The sequence below is a fragment of the Arachis stenosperma genome, chromosome 9 (genome assembly GCF_014773155.1).
Source record: "Arachis stenosperma cultivar V10309 chromosome 9, arast.V10309.gnm1.PFL2, whole genome shotgun sequence".
Lineage (NCBI taxonomy): Eukaryota > Viridiplantae > Streptophyta > Magnoliopsida > Fabales > Fabaceae > Arachis > Arachis stenosperma.
In genome coordinates, this window is record NC_080385.1 from 13,493,819 (window position 1) to 13,510,826 (window position 17,008).

Here is a 17,008-nt window from a genome sequence, read left to right on the forward strand (position 1 = left end):
ATACATGGCTGATTCAACTTCATTCTTCAATTATATTACCATTCTAAATGATGTAGCATTTGTAAGCAATACTAACCTATTAGTAGAAAGATAAAAAGTTATAAAACTTTTAACAAAATATAAAAATAATTAACATATATCATATTAAAAGATGATAATTATTATTATGCATGTATTTATCAACAAGAAGCCGCAGCAATTATATGTTCTAGTATTTTAAGAAATTAAAGGATAAATTATACTTATATATATATATATATATATATATATATATATATATATATATATATATATATATAAGTTTGTTTTTACATTTTTAACATATAAAATAATGATACATTCATGCTTATCAGTTAGTTCAGATTCATCAACAAAATGGCAAGAATTAAAATTTCTACAAATTGCATGCAGATGTGTATTAATTTAATTCTTAGTTAATATATATTTAATATTTATTTGACATATATATAAATTTAAGTTGTTTAGCCAATTATATACCGTGTCTTTTTTTTTTTTGAGAGATTTATGTCATAATAAAATTTATCTGTTTTTTGGCATTACAAATTTGTGGTGAACTTATTAAATATCCTATAAAGTGTAAACTATTCAATTTTATTCTAATTAGTTATTTTTAATATTTGTACTTTTTTTTATGGAATCTTTACACCTCATATTCCATCTCATCAATTTGAAAACGAAAAATAAAAATCGAGTTCAATTAACCAAATTAAGTGGAATAAATGACAAATTTGATGGTCAATTTGCTAAGTAGCAAATGTGAGGAGTGTAATGAATTAGTTCTATACTAAAAAAATAAGGAAGAGTAGAAAATTTAAAAGATGAGAGATCATTAACTTAATACCGTCACTCACTGTTAAAAGATTAGTTATTATAGACGTATATTTTCGATAAAATTTATCCCACAAAAATACAGACAAAATTTGGAAATTTTTTTGTCGAAAACAAAAAAATGAATTAATATAAATTACAAATGGAAAAAAGAATCCGTCAATACTTCTATCAAAAAAATTAATTTTTTGTAAAAAATAGTTAAAAAAATTTATCCATAATTAAATAAATAAAATTTTGTATTTTATTAATTTTTTACAGAAAAAAAAACTGTTTGTAATTTAAAATAATGGAACTCAAACTAGCTAAACTTTCTTCTCCTCTCCCTCATTGCACGAGCTTCTTCTTCTCCTTTCTTCATTCACAGCGCTACCGTTGGCCACTCTAACCGTAGCAGTTACCTTCTCTTTCTTCTCTTCTTTTTTTAAACACTGAACCAGTAGAATACAGTCCCTGTCTCTCTCGTTCTTTCTCGTCCCGTAGAACAAAGCAAGCTCAAGCTCCACCACCGCCGCTCCTCTTTCTCTCTCTCCTTTTATCCCCTCAGTTCTGGCTCGCATATCTTCTCAGCGCCACAGCCATCATCTCTTCTAGTCAATGCCACCGCTACTTTCGCGCAAGTCCTAGTTCTGTGGCGACGAAAATTGGTTCCACGGTCAATTGCGGTTCCATTTCTCTCTTTTCTTCTGTTTGAATGGTAGAGACCTGAGCATCCTTCTTTTTTCTCTGTCCTGTTTTGATTGTCTTTATTTTCAGGTTTTAGTTTCAAAATTTTTTAATTTTTGTTGAGTTCAATTAATTTTGTTTAGTTAGTTTGATTTTAGTAATCAGTTTAGTTAGATTTATTTTATGATTAGTGGATTTTTAGGTTGTTAAAATAGGATTAGATTAGGTTTTGATTTTGAATAGCTGAGAAATAGGAGAGACGGTTTTTAAGGCCTTGTTTGGTAAACAGGAATTGGGAAGAAAATGAGGAAGAAATAGGAGAGAGAAAGAGAGAGAAAGAGACGGTGACTCGGTGAGGTGAGCAACTGAATGACGAATTAAAACGAAAGGTTTAGGGGCGTAGGGACTAGGGAGGGAGACGAAACTATTGATTCCGCTACTGTGTAATTGAATGGAATTGCGTGCACAATAGAATTAGAGATAACACCGAAAACAAAGAATCGTGTAGAATCAAGGGAGCTAGGGTTTGCGATGAGTGAGAGTAACAACAACAGCAACGGGGTGAGCAATATCAACATAACAAGATTTTGTGTTTTATGTCAGTAATTTCCACAACCACTAGGTTTTTCTTTTTCCATTTCTCTTTCTGCTTCTGTTACATAACAAGATTTTGTGTTTTATGTCAGTAAAAATGGGCAAGTTGTTGGCACAGTTTACAAGGACATGAAGGGTCCACTCTTTCCTACCATTGCTGTTCATAGCCAAAATGAAGAGTATGTTCTATCACCATGAATTCTACTATTCTAGTATTAACCGTCCCTTCCTGTTTTTATCACACACTATTTATTTTCCAATGTAGTAGGTGTTTCTTCTTGCTATATATGAAGTCATCAATCTGATTATAGTAGTAAACGGCATTGAGATTTGAGTAGTTATTTTTAATCTTAAATTGTCATTCCTATGCTGAGCATGCATTTGCTTACCTTTGAATTTTCAGTTCTGCTTCACTAAATGAATGAGCCAGGCTATTTTCAGTTCTGCTTTCCATATCATGTGAAGCTCAGTAAAAAAGGTTACCGTTCACTGAGGTAGCGTTTGTTTTCGGAAACAGGACACGGAGACATAGACAGCACATTCTTAAAAAGCGTTTGGAAGCAAAGACATGGACACTAAACATATTGTCTCTGCGACAGTTTTTTATACTTTTGTGTCTACTCTTTTAGGAAGAACAATGATGGACACGGGATTTGGAAGACGGACACAGATTGTTTTTATGAATTTTTTTTCTTTTTTGTCCATGGTGCTATTTTTTATTATTCCGCTGTTACTCCTTCTTATTTTTCCTATTTTGCATTGTTCTCATAAAGTACTTTTTTACTCCATGCTCTTTTTCTATCTCTACGTTCTTTTTCTTTCTCTTTTTTTTCTCAGGTACTCTCTTCTTTTTATAAAAATTTTTATTGGACTGGATAATTTCTTTTTTCTTATCATTTTTACTCCAACATCATTTTAACTTTATATTATATTATTTGATTTGTAATAAAAATAATAACAAAAATAATTAGTCTGGAGACTTTTAAAAGATAAATATTATAAAGGTAAAATTGATATTTTAAAATGCTAAAAAATAATTTATAAATTGTAATTGATTTTATATAATTTAAAGAAAAATTAATTTTTTGAAAAGAAAAATAAAATTTTAGATAAAAAAATTAATTTTTTAAATAAAAATAGATTTTTATGTACAAAAATTAATTTTTTTCCATTTAAAAATGAATTTTTTTTTAAAACTGATTCCTATTTTTCCCAAGGTTATTGTTCTAAGTTTTTCTTATTTCAATATCTGATATTGATTAGACAAGTTTTAATACTCTGGTTTTATTTATTTATTTATTTTTTGCAGTCTCATGCTTCACAGATTCTTGGATTTAAGTTTCAATATTATCAGCACATGGAAGTCAGCTGCCCTGTTCCCTTTGGGCTCTATAAGCTCACAGCATTACTATTGATATTGATATTGCTGATATTGATATTGATATTGATATTGCTGATGATGATATTGTCTTGTGGTATAATTTTAATTTATCTATCTACTGGGCTCTACACTTGTCACAGTTTTTTTATGGATATGAATATCATGAGACATCATTTGAGCAGAATTACCAATGTTACCCTGCTTCGTTCATTGAGAAGGTTAGCATTAACTTTATGCATCCCTTGCTAAGTTTTTCTTGGCAATTAAATATGAGATATGAGATTTCAATTCTAAGGATCACCAATTAAATATGAGATTTCATTTTGCACTTATTTAATGCCCCTTGAATATGTGGGTTGGGCAGGGAAAGAGGATCCATCAATTTTATTTGTAATTTTCTTCATGCAGTAATTAATAATCACATTTATCCTAACTATAGGTTCAATTTGTTATATGAAGAATGCATTGAGTTTAATAAGCTGGGACTTAGAGATAATGTTGCGCAGATATGTGTACTAGAGGTATATTGTATTCACATTCTAGTTGTAATTGCTTTGCCTAGTTCAATTTCTGTTAAAAAAAATTGAGAATCCTTATTTATCTTAAATGTTCACTCCTTTATTAATTTTCTTGTAATTCTTATTTGTATTCTACTCCTTTGAACAGTTCAAAACTCAAAATGGATCTGTCCCATCAAGGTGATTTCTCCCTTTTTTGGCTACATGACTTTGAACTTTTCTCCTATTATATTTTTTGGTTTTTGAGTAAGTGGAAGTATCTCGAGTTCTATTTATACTCGAAGAAAGAGCCTTCAGCCTCCTACATGACTTGGCAAATGGGATTTTGCTGCAAGTTTCTTATAGTTATGACTGAACAAGATTAACTTTGAACTATGCAATAGCTTGGAGTGTGATATTTTTAGTACTTCTACATGAAATTGCTAACCATTGCTTCATATAACTCCAACCAAAATGCTTTCATGACAGCTTTTGGATGGAGCTTTTTTTTTGGGTTGCTTTCTTAAAATTAAATTATTATTTTAAACAGTTTTTCAAAACCAATCAATAAATTAATTGTATGCAATTATACATTGTTGTTGTTTTTAGTCACTGGTTGCACCCTCTTTTGAATTGGCATAAAGGTGAATAATTTTATAACCCTACTTACCTTTGTATGTTATATTTGACTTCTTTTTCCTTCTTATTGAAATTAATATCCTCCAACTCACATCAAATTTGGATAACTAGGATGTGTTGCTAAATATTAGCTTCTAATTAAGGTACATACGGTGAAGCTTATTGTTTGGATTATTTGGTTGGTGTGTAATGCTTGCATTGCATAACTTATTGTTTGGATTGGATCAGACGTCTGGCATTTATGTAGTGTATATGTATATAGGACTTTCCCTGGATATGTTATGAGATTGGAAAGCTATTCTTAATATATAAAACTTGGTTTAAGGAGTGGAAGGTAAAAGTAACATCTATATCATGCAAATCATATAAATTATTCTAAGAACAAGATTTTTTCTTATATCATAGTACTTTTTTTATGTGCAGAGCCACTTTCTTGTTGATGATAATGATGAAGAGTTTTTTTTGGAGGGCTTTCAAGTAGGATGATGATGATGAGGACTATGATGATGATGAGGATGAAGATGACACAGAAGACTATAACTAATCGTTTTAGTATGGTTGAACAATATATTGAAAACTACACTTGATGTATCAATACACTTTGTTTATGTTTTGAATTATATTGACTTGCTTGTTTATAGTACTTTTCTTTTAGTTTGATAATACGATAAATATGTTTATTTTTTGAAATATTATAAATATTCGAATTTATTAAATTTATATTTATTTTGTATGGAAACAGGTTTATTTTGCAATGAAAAAATCTAAAAAAAATTTAATTTTACCTTACTGACGGATTTATAGACGAATTTTCTGTCTGTATTCAGAGTTTGAAATGGTTTTCTAAAGTTGTAATTACCAATAGAAAATTTGTCAGAAAATTTGTTGTTAATTACCGACGGAAAATTAGTTGGAAAATTTGACGTTTCATGGAAGTGGAGGGGAGAACTGGTAATAATCTATTGGTAAATTACTGACGGAAAAAATCTGTAAATAATTTTCAACGAGGCTTTTACAGAGGGACAAAATTTGTTGGTAATTTCGTCGGTAACTAAAAATTCGTCTGTAATAAAGACCAAATCTATTTGTATTAAACAATTTTCTAGTTGTGCGACCTTAAGAATTTGAGTTGGATGTGATGTCTTTTCATCTTATGTTTTCTCACTTGGTTCTTCTCCAAAATCTCTCTGGTGGTCGAAAACTTCCTACGGTAGGCCAACAAATAGTATTAGAAGCCGATGATTAATCAATCTAATAATTTAAAAATATTCAAAGTGAAATATTAAAAATCTTTCCGGTAACTCGACACAATCAAATTGATAAAATAATTTTTTTATTTCACGTCTTTCATAAAAAGTTAAAATGTTTATATTTAATATAGCAATATAACAAGTATTATTCAATATTTCATTACTAGTTTATATTTCGAGTTATTTGAATATTTAATTTACTTTATGTATTTTTAACTTTATTTTAATTAGTTAGTGAATTAGATTTTATGTGATATTAGATTTTTCTTTAAGCTCATATAAAGGATATAGATAACTCTTAAATAAATTATTTTAGTCATCAATTTGTTATGAATAAAACAAATTTCTTTTGATTTTAATTTTGTATCATCATATTAATAATAAAAAATAAATATAATTAAATGAATGAATAAAATATTTTATAACATCAACCCTTCAAGAGAAACCATTGGGCGGCTAAAAACTTCACTTTGATTTATAAGAGACTATTTTACTATTATATCTTTTATATAAATTTTAGGAAACCATGGCTCCATTGTCCCAATAAAATTTTGCCATTGAAACTATTAGTACATAAATAAAATTGAACTCATTAATATCCTAAAGATATATTTTATCGTGAATGTATTCTTCATATTATAGTCTACATGTTATATATATTTTTAAAAGCGTTAATGTTATCACTATTATATTATTTATTTATTTTAAATTTTAAATATATTATTATTATAATATTTTTTATCGTTCAACTACTTCAATATATCATTATTTATTATTTATTTATTTTAAATTTTACAACTAATAATATAACAAATAGAAGGGTAATTTTTCCAAAAAATTAGAAAATGATGGTTTTAAGACTAAACTTAACTTTATGGATGATTTTAAATAAAAAAAAAATTAAGAACGAATTCAATTTTTACCTCAAATTATAAAGACTAAAATAATATTCATTGTTAGAAAATTATTTAATTTCCTAACTTATTTGTGGGTAATACATATATCAATTATAATCACAAATGATGCTATTTCAAATTAAATGACTTATATAATGATGATCTCATTTATTGTTATAAATGCTAATTGAATAAGTCATTATTACTTTTGATTTGGAATTAAATGAGAATAAATCGGATATTATCTTTTGTTCCTTAGATAATTATCTTTTTGGATTTTAGATATATTATATTTTGGGATTTAGATATTATTTTATTTGGGCTTAAGGGTTTAATGGGTGCCATGCTCAAATATAAATAGACCTTCAGGGTTTCGGTCCCCAATATACCAAAGCCGCCTTTGTTGCTCTTTCCCCATCAAAAGAGTTACAGTTCAGCCGCCTAGGAATACAGAAGGCTTTGGTTGAAGAAGATCGAAAGAATCACAAGATTCAAAGTCCAAACTCTTCCGATCGTATGATTCATATTTATGAATTCAGGTACGCTTCCGCATTATGTTATTTTTGGTGATTTAATATGAATGATCTGGGATTTGAAAATTAATTTATTCCAACAAGTGGTATCAGAACCATCCATAATTTAGTCATAAAAAATATTTAATTTTATTTCATTCGGTCAATATATATATATATATATATATATATATATATATATATATATATATATATATATATATATATATATATACGCACAGTTTACATCACATACAAAATCACTGCGCGCTTCGTGAAATTGTTTCCAATGTCGTGCGTCACGTGATATATATATATATATATATATATATATATATATATAGCTTTTAGAGTTTCGGCCGTTTATAACTTTATACATATATATATGCATTATTAATTTGTTCGATTACATATGTGTGCTTGTTACGGTGAAATATAAGCATGCTTTGGTTGCTTTATTTGTATATATATATAAATTGATACTCATAAAATTAATGATTTATTTTTTTTAAAACATTAATAGAGCATTATTGAATTATAATGTTTGATTTTAATCTTAACGGATCAAAAATTTTTTTTGGCACATAAATTTGTTTCAATGTCATTTAAATATGGTTTTCCTTAAGATCAGAAAAGGACACCATTGAGATTTAATTCCTTTTGGAATTTAAATTTTTTTTAATTGTTACATGAGGAAACTAGTAACAATTTGAATTATTATACCCATTTTTTATAAAAATTTGGTTTTAGAATAAATTGATTGAACATTATGCTGGCAAAATAGCCTCTTTTGTGAAAATTGATTTATTCAAAACATAAGGAATATGACGTTATGTAATTCATGCAAATATTGATCGGCCCAAAGGAAGGTCTATATTTGGCCGAATTACATACACATATTGATAGTAAATACATGTTTGGGTAACTAATTAAGAATAAAGTAATGTTTATTATTTATGCAAACAATAATCGGCCCAAAGGAAGTTTATTGTTTGGCCAAATAATAAGCATTGCATACTTCTGTTTATTTTCTATTAATTATGCGGTCAATAATCGGCCCAAAGGAAGGTTATTGTTTGGCCAATTAATAGAAAATATATGCAGTAATAAATAGGTTGCGAAGTTTAAGTTTCCATGTGCGCATTAAGTCGGTCCAAAGAAAGGCTTAATGTGTGACAGGAATTTTGACAATATTTGATTACTGCAATGAGAGTATCACTTACAGTTAATTTTTCTATCCAAAGATTGAAAATTAATGTTGTGCTAGATATCTCAATATGGATTTTTACCCATTAATATCTAATATTTACTGCATGTTCTTTTTGTTCTAATCCAGAAACTATGGCTTTAGCTACCAATGTTTCTGCGCAAATTAGCAGTATTCCTATGTTGAATGGTTCAAACTTTAAAGTTTGGAAGGATACCGTGGAGATTGTCCTCGGTTGTATGAATCTAGATATAGCTCTTCGAGAGGAGAAACTCACTTCCACTCCGGAAAACCTCAATGAGGTTAAAATAGAGAAGTGGGAGAGATCCAATCGAATGAGCATTATGATCATGAAACGCTCAATTCCTGAGGCGTTTCGGGGCTCAATTACTGAGGATAAAGATGCCAAACAGTTCCTAAAGGATGTAGAAAAAATTCTTTACAAAGAATGAAAAGGCGGAGGCAAGTAGTCTTTTGAGCAAACTTGTCTCCATGAGGTATAAAGGTACAAGGAATATAAGGGAGTACATTATGGAAATGTCTCATCTTGCTTCAAAATTGAAAGCACTAAAGTTAGAGTTGTCTGAAGATTTACTCGTGCATTTCATTTTGATTTCCCTTCTTGCACACTTTGGGCAATTCAAAGTGAGTTATAACACTTTGAAGGACACTTGGTCCTTAAATGAGCTTATATCTCACTGTGTGCAAGAAGAAGAGAGGCTACAGCAAGATAAGACTGAAAGTGCTCACATGGCTTCATCTTCTCAGTATAAAAGAAAGCGTGATACTACTGCGGATGTGCCTTCTCGGCAGAAAAAGGCTAAGAAATAGGATCAGGTTTCAACATATTTCTTCTGTAAGAAGGTGGGACACGTGAAGAAGGATTGTACCAAATATGCCACATGGCGTGTGAAGAAGGGTATAATTCTCACTTTCGTTTGTTCTGAGGCTAGTTTAAGTTATGCACCTGTTGATACTTGGTGGGTAGATTCTGCTGCTACTACTCATGTAAGTGTCACCATGCAGAGTTGCCTGTGGAGCCGACCGCCAAGTGATGCTGAAAGATACATCTACGTGGCAGACGGCAATATAGTTGCAGTCGAAGCTATAGGAACCTTTAAATTATGTTCCACGAGTGGATTTTATTTGGATTTATTAGAGACATTTTATGTACCGTCATTTAGACGAAATTTGGTTTCTGTTTCTCGTTTGGACAAATCAGGTTTTTTTTGTTCATTCGGAGACAATAAAGTCAGTCTCTTTTATAATTCGAATAATATTTGCTCTGGTCATTTGGTGGATAATCTATATAGGCTTAACTTAAATTCCTATAATAATGAAATACTGCAAATGGGTACAAAAAAAAAACTAAATCAGAATTCGGCATCGTTATGGCATAAATGCCTAGGTCACATCTCTAAACAGAGAATTCAGTGGCTCGTGTCGGATGAAATTCTTGGACCCCTAAATTTGGCAGACTTTGGAGTCTGCATTGAGTGCATAAAGGGGAAAAGGACAAACGAAAGGAAATTAGGTGCCGAGAGAGCTAGAGATGTCTTAGAACTAATACATACCCATATATGTGGCCCATTCCCTACTGTCTCTTGGAATGGACAACGGTACTTTATTACGTTCATAGATGATTACTCTCGTTACGGGTACCTATATTTAATTCATGAAAAGTCCCATGCCTTGGATGTTTTCAAGTCTTTCAAAGCTAAAGTTGAAATTCAACTTGGAAAGAAAATTAAAGCTGTCAAATCTGATCGTGGTGGTGAATACTACGGAAGATATAACGGCTCAGGTGAGCAACGTCCTAGGCCTTTTTGCTCTTTTCTTAGAGGAGTGTGGTATTGTTCCGCAATACACCATGCCAGGCAAACCTAGCATGAATGCTGTTGCAGAGCGAAGGAACCGAACTCTTAAGGACATGGTGAGAAGTATGATTAGTCATTCTTCCTTGCCTGAATCACTTTGGGGAGAAGCATTAAAGACCGCAGTGTACATCCTTAATAGGGTGCCAAACAAAGCAGTTAACAAAACCCCATATGAAATTTAGACTGGAAAAAGGCCCAGTATAAAGTATCTGCATATTTGGGGATGTCCAGCTGAGGCGGGACCTTATAGGCCGCATGAAAGAAAATTGGACTCAAGAACAATTAGTTGCTACTTTGTTGGTTACGCTGAGCGCTCACGGGGGTACAAGTTTTACAATCCTGTATCAAGGTCTATTTTGAAACAGGAAATACGAGATTTCTTGAGGATGTTGAGTTTAGGGGGAAGGAGATATTAGAAATGTTGCTTTTGATGAGGATTCTGTAACTGACAATGATCAGGTCTTTGTACCTAAATTGTTCAAGACACAGTTATAATACAAAAACACAATGAGAATCCTACTGTAGATCCAGTTACAGTACAAGAGAACAATGAGAATATCGTTGTTGCTCAAGATACTGCTACAGCACAGAAAAATAATGAGAATCCTCCTCAATCCCAATCCATACAGCAAGCTCAACAACCTCAAGAAGTGTCATTAAGGATATCCAATAGAGAAAAGAGAAAATCCATCTATGATCTCAAACAAGCTTTCTGTTAAATGGTATCACAAGTTTAATCAAGTCATTACCTCATATGATTTTGAGTTAAATATTATAGATGAATGTGTATACCGCAAGTTTAGTGGGAGTAAATATATCCTTTTGGTCTTATATGTTGATGATATTCTACTTGCTAGCAACGATATAGGCTTGTTGCATGAAACTAAGAAATTTCTATCGAATAAATTCGAAATGAAAGATCTTGGTAATGCTTCTTTTGTATTAGGAATCGAGATACTAAGAGATCGTTCTCAAGGTATTCTTGGATTATCACAAAAGAACTATATCGAAAAGATTTTAAGTAGATATGGCATGGAAAGTTGTAGACCAATGGACACACCCGTAACTAAAGGAGACAAGTTCAGTCTCAAACAATGCCCTGAAAATGATCTTGAGAGGATAGCAATGCATGATAAACCTTATGCATTAGCACTAGGGAATTTAATGTATGCTCAAGTCTACATACATCCTGATATATCATTTATAGTGGGAGTGTTAGGTAGATACTTGAGCAATCCGGATATGAATCATTGGATAGCTGTTAAACGCATAATGCGTTATCTAAAGAGAACAAAGGATTACATGCTTATTTATCGGAGATCAGAAAATTTGGAGATCATTAGGTACTCTGATTCCGATTTCATGGCATATGGTTGCGAAACTTTGTCACTAAGCTTCATATAGTAGATGACATTGAAAGGGCCATTAAAGATATTTTGTGACAATAAGTCAGTAAGTACTATACTCCAATAACAATAAGAGCTTGACAAAATCGAAGCATATAGACATCAAGTTTCTTAGTTGTTAAGGAGAAAGTTTAAGAAAAACAAATTTCCATAGGACATATGGAAACAGAGTATATGCTAGCAGACCCATTACCAAGGGATTGAACCCTAAAATTTTTCATGAGCACACTGCTCGGATGGGTGTCAATATTTATGATGCCTTGGTTTAGTGGGAGTTTATTTCATGCTATATGTCCTATGACAGATATTGAGTTATTTTTCTGCAGAATTAAGTTGATGGTTTATTTCATGTTATATGAAATGTTCATTTTGCAATATTTGTATTGTGTTTGATCTCAATAAAGTTAGACCAGCTGGAAATAGACATGCATGAGATCACTTGGCATGTAATTTCCATATTACTCATCCAAATTTGATCTATGTCGTTAAGTATATTAAGATGGTGATTGGCGTGGTTTAGTCACGGCATTTAATGTGATAAAAGCTGCGGTAGTTCCATATCTAATGTATGAGACGGACCAGATTGTCAAAGTAATGAAAGAAATAGCATTCAGATGCGCGCATAAAGTTTATAAAATATGATTATGTCAAGAAAGAATATATGTATAGCCCAAGTGGGAGATTGTTAGGAAATTATTTAATTTCCTAACTTATTTGTGGGCAATACATATATCAATTATAATCACAAATGATGCTATTTCAAATTAAATGACTTATATAATGATGATCTCATTTATTGTTATAAATGCTAATTGAATAAGTCATTATTACTTTTGATTTGGAATTAAATGAGAATAAAACTGGATATTATCTTTTGTTCCTTAGATAATTATCTTTTTGGATTTTAGATATATTATCTTTTGGGCTTTAGATACTATTTTATTTGGGTTTAAGAGTTTAATGGGTGCCATGCTCAAATATAAATAGACCTTCAGGGTTTCGGTCCCCAATATACCAAAGCCGCCTTTGTTGCTCTTTCCCCATCAAAAAAGTTACAGTTCAGCCACCTAGGAATACAGAAGGCTTTGGTTGAGGAAGATCGAAAGAACCACAAGATCCAAACTCTTCCGATCGTATGATTCATATTTATGAATTCAGGTACGCTTCCGCATTATGTTATTTTTAGTGATTCAATATAGATGATCTAGGATTTGAAAATTAATTTATTCCAACATTCATCTCATAATAATATACAGAATACATTAATGTTTAAATAAACTTGCGAAAAATTCTTACTTACCCCGTCCACGTATGTACAAATTTTTTAGGTGTGTTTTATTTAGACAATAAATTAATAGTTATAATAATTTGACATGGATTCATCAGATTTTCATTTTAAGGTTATTTTGCCAATTATAAAACTCTTTTTTATTATTATTTTTATGTTTTTCATCTATTGCAATTGGATATGTATTGTATTGTGGTAAAAATATATTATTTGAATTGTGAAATATATATTTGAAGTTGCTTATATTATTTAACGATATATTAGAATAACTAGTAAAATAGTAATACATACATGTCCTTATTTCTCACTTTCAACAACAACAACAATATAAATATTTATCTTATTTAATTTATAATATTTTTATTTTAGATATTTCATTCATAATTATATTATTATATATATTATAATAACATGTTAATTTTTGTTAATCACATTATTTGTAATATAAATGTATTGTTTTAGTAATTATTGAAAAATATTTATATAAAAATATAATATATTGAATAATAAAATATATAAATTAAATAGATTAATAAAAAACTTAAAGAATCTTAATAAAAATATAAATTAAACAGAAATCTATCGTGTATTGTTGAGCAATTTAAATTAGTACTGTACAAAAATATTATTCATATACTAAATACTCTTGATACTCGTATAAATATTATTGTTATTAATTAATTGTGTATTCAAATTATTTTTTAATTAACAAAACAAAGAAAATATGTGCTTGACTAATAAGAAAAAAAATTAGAAAATCAAAACCATATTTATTATAAAAGATGCAGACTAAATTGATATATGCTATGAAGTACACAGACATCGACACAAACACAAAATATGATGACATAAGACACAATAATTTTAATATTTTATGAGACACGAAAATACGATATATATATATATATAAAATATAAAATATTTTTAAAAAAATAATTTTTTATATTTTATTAATATTAAAACACAAACTAATGTTATTAAATATTTTTAATGTATTTTTTAATTTTATTTAAAATAATTTTATTTTAATAAATAATAACATATGTTATTTTAAAATTAATTTTAAAAATATATGTTAAGAATAAGATTAAATATGTCAATACTTGATGATATTTTATTGTGTAAAAATGTGTTTAAAAAAATATTTTTTAACTTTTACTCAAAACACAATATCAAATAAATATTATATCTAAAATATATTTTAAATATAAAAAAACACAAAGTATCCATACTATCGTTAACTTGTTATAACATTCTGGAAGTAGGTGGTATGCATGGGATATGAATGCGTCCGGATTTTGAGCAGTCCCTAATAAGGCAATTCATTATTGTTGGATGTGCGTGCGGATTGTGAGCATCTCCTAACAAGGCAACTAATTTATGTTATATTGGTCAATGCTAAATAGATGCATGCACATCCGCAACGGCTAATTACCATTCTACCCTATAAAAGAGATGTTGCACCTCCACCTTTGGATACATTTTTTTGTGCAAATATCATGTCTCTAACAACAAATGTGGTGGTCCCAAATGTTGTCCTACAATCATCATTCACCATGCCGGTCATCGGCTTTGGAACTGCCGCCATGTCGAACGACAGCGACACCCTCAAAGCGGCCGTGATTGAGGCCGTCAAGCTTGGTTACCGGCACTTCGACACTGCTTCCATTTATGGCTCCGAACAAGCTCTCGGAGAGGCTATTGCTGAAGCCCTTAAACTTGGTCTCATAAGTTCTAGGGATGAACTTTTTATCACTTCCAAGTTATGGTTGTCCGATAATCATCCCCATCTTGTTCTTCCTGCTCTACAAAATTCACTTAAGTAAGAATCAAGATACATTATGACTCTTTAATTACCTTGTATCAATATATGGTTATGTCAATTAAAAGAAAAATTATTAATGTGAGTGTTAATATTTTCATGTGAATATGATAATTGAAAATCGTTCAATAATTTATATGCAGTTTAATTGTTTCACATATATATAACACGTGTCGACATGTTAATTTATATCTTGATGCATGCACGCAGGACTCTTGGATTAGAATACTTGGACCTTTACTTAATCCACTGGCCACTGACTACAGAGCCTGAGCTGAAGAAATTTCCTTACGATGAAGATGACTTGTTGCCATTTGACTTGAAGGGTGTGTGGACCTCAATGCAAGAATGCCAAAACTTGGGTCTCACTAAATCAATTGGAGTCAGCAACTTCTCTTGCAAAAAGCTTGAAAATCTCCTCTCTTTTGCTACTATTCCTCCTGCGGTTAATCAAGTAATTAAACTTTTTATATATAGTTACACACATAAATATTAAGGAACGTTCAGATAAAAACGTTAAAATGTCCTTTTTTTTTAGATATTTTTTAATAATTAAAATTTAATATATATAATTAATTAAATTATATTATTTTTATTAAAATTTCGTCAAATAAATTAATTTAACTAAAAAAATAGTAAATTAAATTTTAAATTGGTCTAAATTAATATTATTTTTTATAAAAAATGATTACAATATCTTTATTATAAAAAATAACTAAAATACTCCTATTATTTATATTAATTTTGAGAATCTTAAATTCTAGCTCTTTTCTTTTTTGTCGTCATAGAATTAGAATTTAGAGTTTTTAAAATTAATATATATATATATATATATATAATAAGAGTATTTAGTTATTTTTTATAATAGGAATATTGTAATTATTTTTTATAAAAAATATTAATTTAGACCAATTTAAAATTTAATTTATTGGTTTTTTTGCTAAACTAATTTATTTGGCTAATTTAAAGAAAAATAATATAGTTTAATCGATTATATATGTTAAATTTTAATTATTAAAAAATATCTTAATAAAAAAAGACGTTTTTAACATCTTTATCTGAGTGACTCTCAAATATTAATTATAGATAAATGTCTATTTCAATCTTATTTTTATATTGTATTTATTTGATGGCTAAAGCAACTAGTGATAACTAAAAAATAAAATTCAATCTGATTTCCAATAATTTAAGTGATTGGTCTAAGTGGATTTTGATACAGAATTCGTTTAGACAAATTATTTGAATGTTTGGAAATTGGTTAGACAATAATTACTTGAATGGTTGAAGGCTGATTACAAATTTTTGAACTATAAAAAGTCGCTTTGTCCTATAAGCAAATAATAAAAAACCGAAAAGAATATTTATTTTTAATTTTATTCATTCATTAAACATTAATAGTTACTAAATTAAATACGTACTAAACCAATCACCAACAGGTGGAATTGAATCCTTGCTGGCAGCAGAAGAATTTAAGAGAATACTGCAAAACTAAGGGTATTGTAGTAACTGCATATTCTCCATTGGGAGCTAAAGATTCCTTTTGGGGTGGTAATCATGTTATGGACAATGAACTATTGAAGCAAATTGCACATGCTCATGGAAAAACAGTTGCTCATATAAGTCTTAGATGGCTCTATGAACAAGGTGTAACTTTTGCAGTGAAGAGCTATAACAAAGAGAGAATCAAACAGAACTTGGAAATATTTGACTTTTCACTTACAAGTGATGATTATCAAAAGATTAATCAAATCAAACAGGAGCGCAAAGTGAAGAACGGTCCCGCTGGATTCGAATTTGCTGAAAATCTTTGGGATGGAGAAAATTAGATAATGTTATGTATTAAATTCTTATTTTATTTTTAAAAAATAAAAATAAAATAAGAATTTAATTAATATTATGCATTTATGTCTAGTTATATATTTTGCATCTTTAGTTTGCCTTTGTCTTGTGTGGAACTGTAATAAAATACGAAGACAAATAGTCTTCAAATAAAGGGACTTGTATGTTCTCAATAATTCAATGATATTCCTGTCTTTAATTTGATGCATGTTTAATTCAATCTTATGAAAAGTATTTTTCTATATATCTTTTATTTATATTAAAAAATAAGTTTGAGTTTGTCTT

At 29.3% G+C, this 17,008-nt stretch overlaps 2 protein-coding genes across 2 annotated transcripts; both read left to right on the plus strand.

Annotated features, from left to right (window-relative positions):
* The first annotated feature begins 8,625 nt into the window (after positions 1-8,625).
* LOC130949099 (uncharacterized) lies at positions 8,626-8,943 on the plus strand. Its single transcript, XM_057877922.1, has one exon. The coding sequence runs from the start codon at positions 8,626-8,628 to the stop codon at positions 8,941-8,943; it is 318 nt and encodes a 105-aa protein (XP_057733905.1).
* Positions 8,944-14,561: 5,618 nt separating this feature from the next.
* Positions 14,562-16,710, plus strand: LOC130949100 (NAD(P)H-dependent 6'-deoxychalcone synthase-like). The gene is made up of 3 exons (XM_057877923.1): positions 14,562-14,884; positions 15,095-15,338; positions 16,321-16,710. The coding sequence occupies exons 1-3, from the start codon at positions 14,562-14,564 to the stop codon at positions 16,708-16,710; spliced, it is 957 nt and encodes a 318-aa protein (XP_057733906.1).
* Positions 16,711-17,008: the final 298 nt, after the last annotated feature.

Excerpts from the sequence above, each read along its gene's own strand:
- LOC130949099 (XM_057877922.1), top strand. The coding sequence starts at position 8,626 with ATGGCTTTAGCTACCAATGTTTCTGCGCAAATTAGCAGTATTCCTATG.
- LOC130949100 (XM_057877923.1), top strand. The coding sequence starts at position 14,562 with ATGTCTCTAACAACAAATGTGGTGGTCCCAAATGTTGTCCTACAATCA. Across the intron at positions 14,885-15,094 it reads GCTCTACAAAATTCACTTAA|GACTCTTGGATTAGAATACT; the intron begins GTAAGAATCAAG and ends GCATGCACGCAG. Across the intron at positions 15,339-16,320 it reads TTCCTCCTGCGGTTAATCAA|GTGGAATTGAATCCTTGCTG; the intron begins GTAATTAAACTT and ends AATCACCAACAG.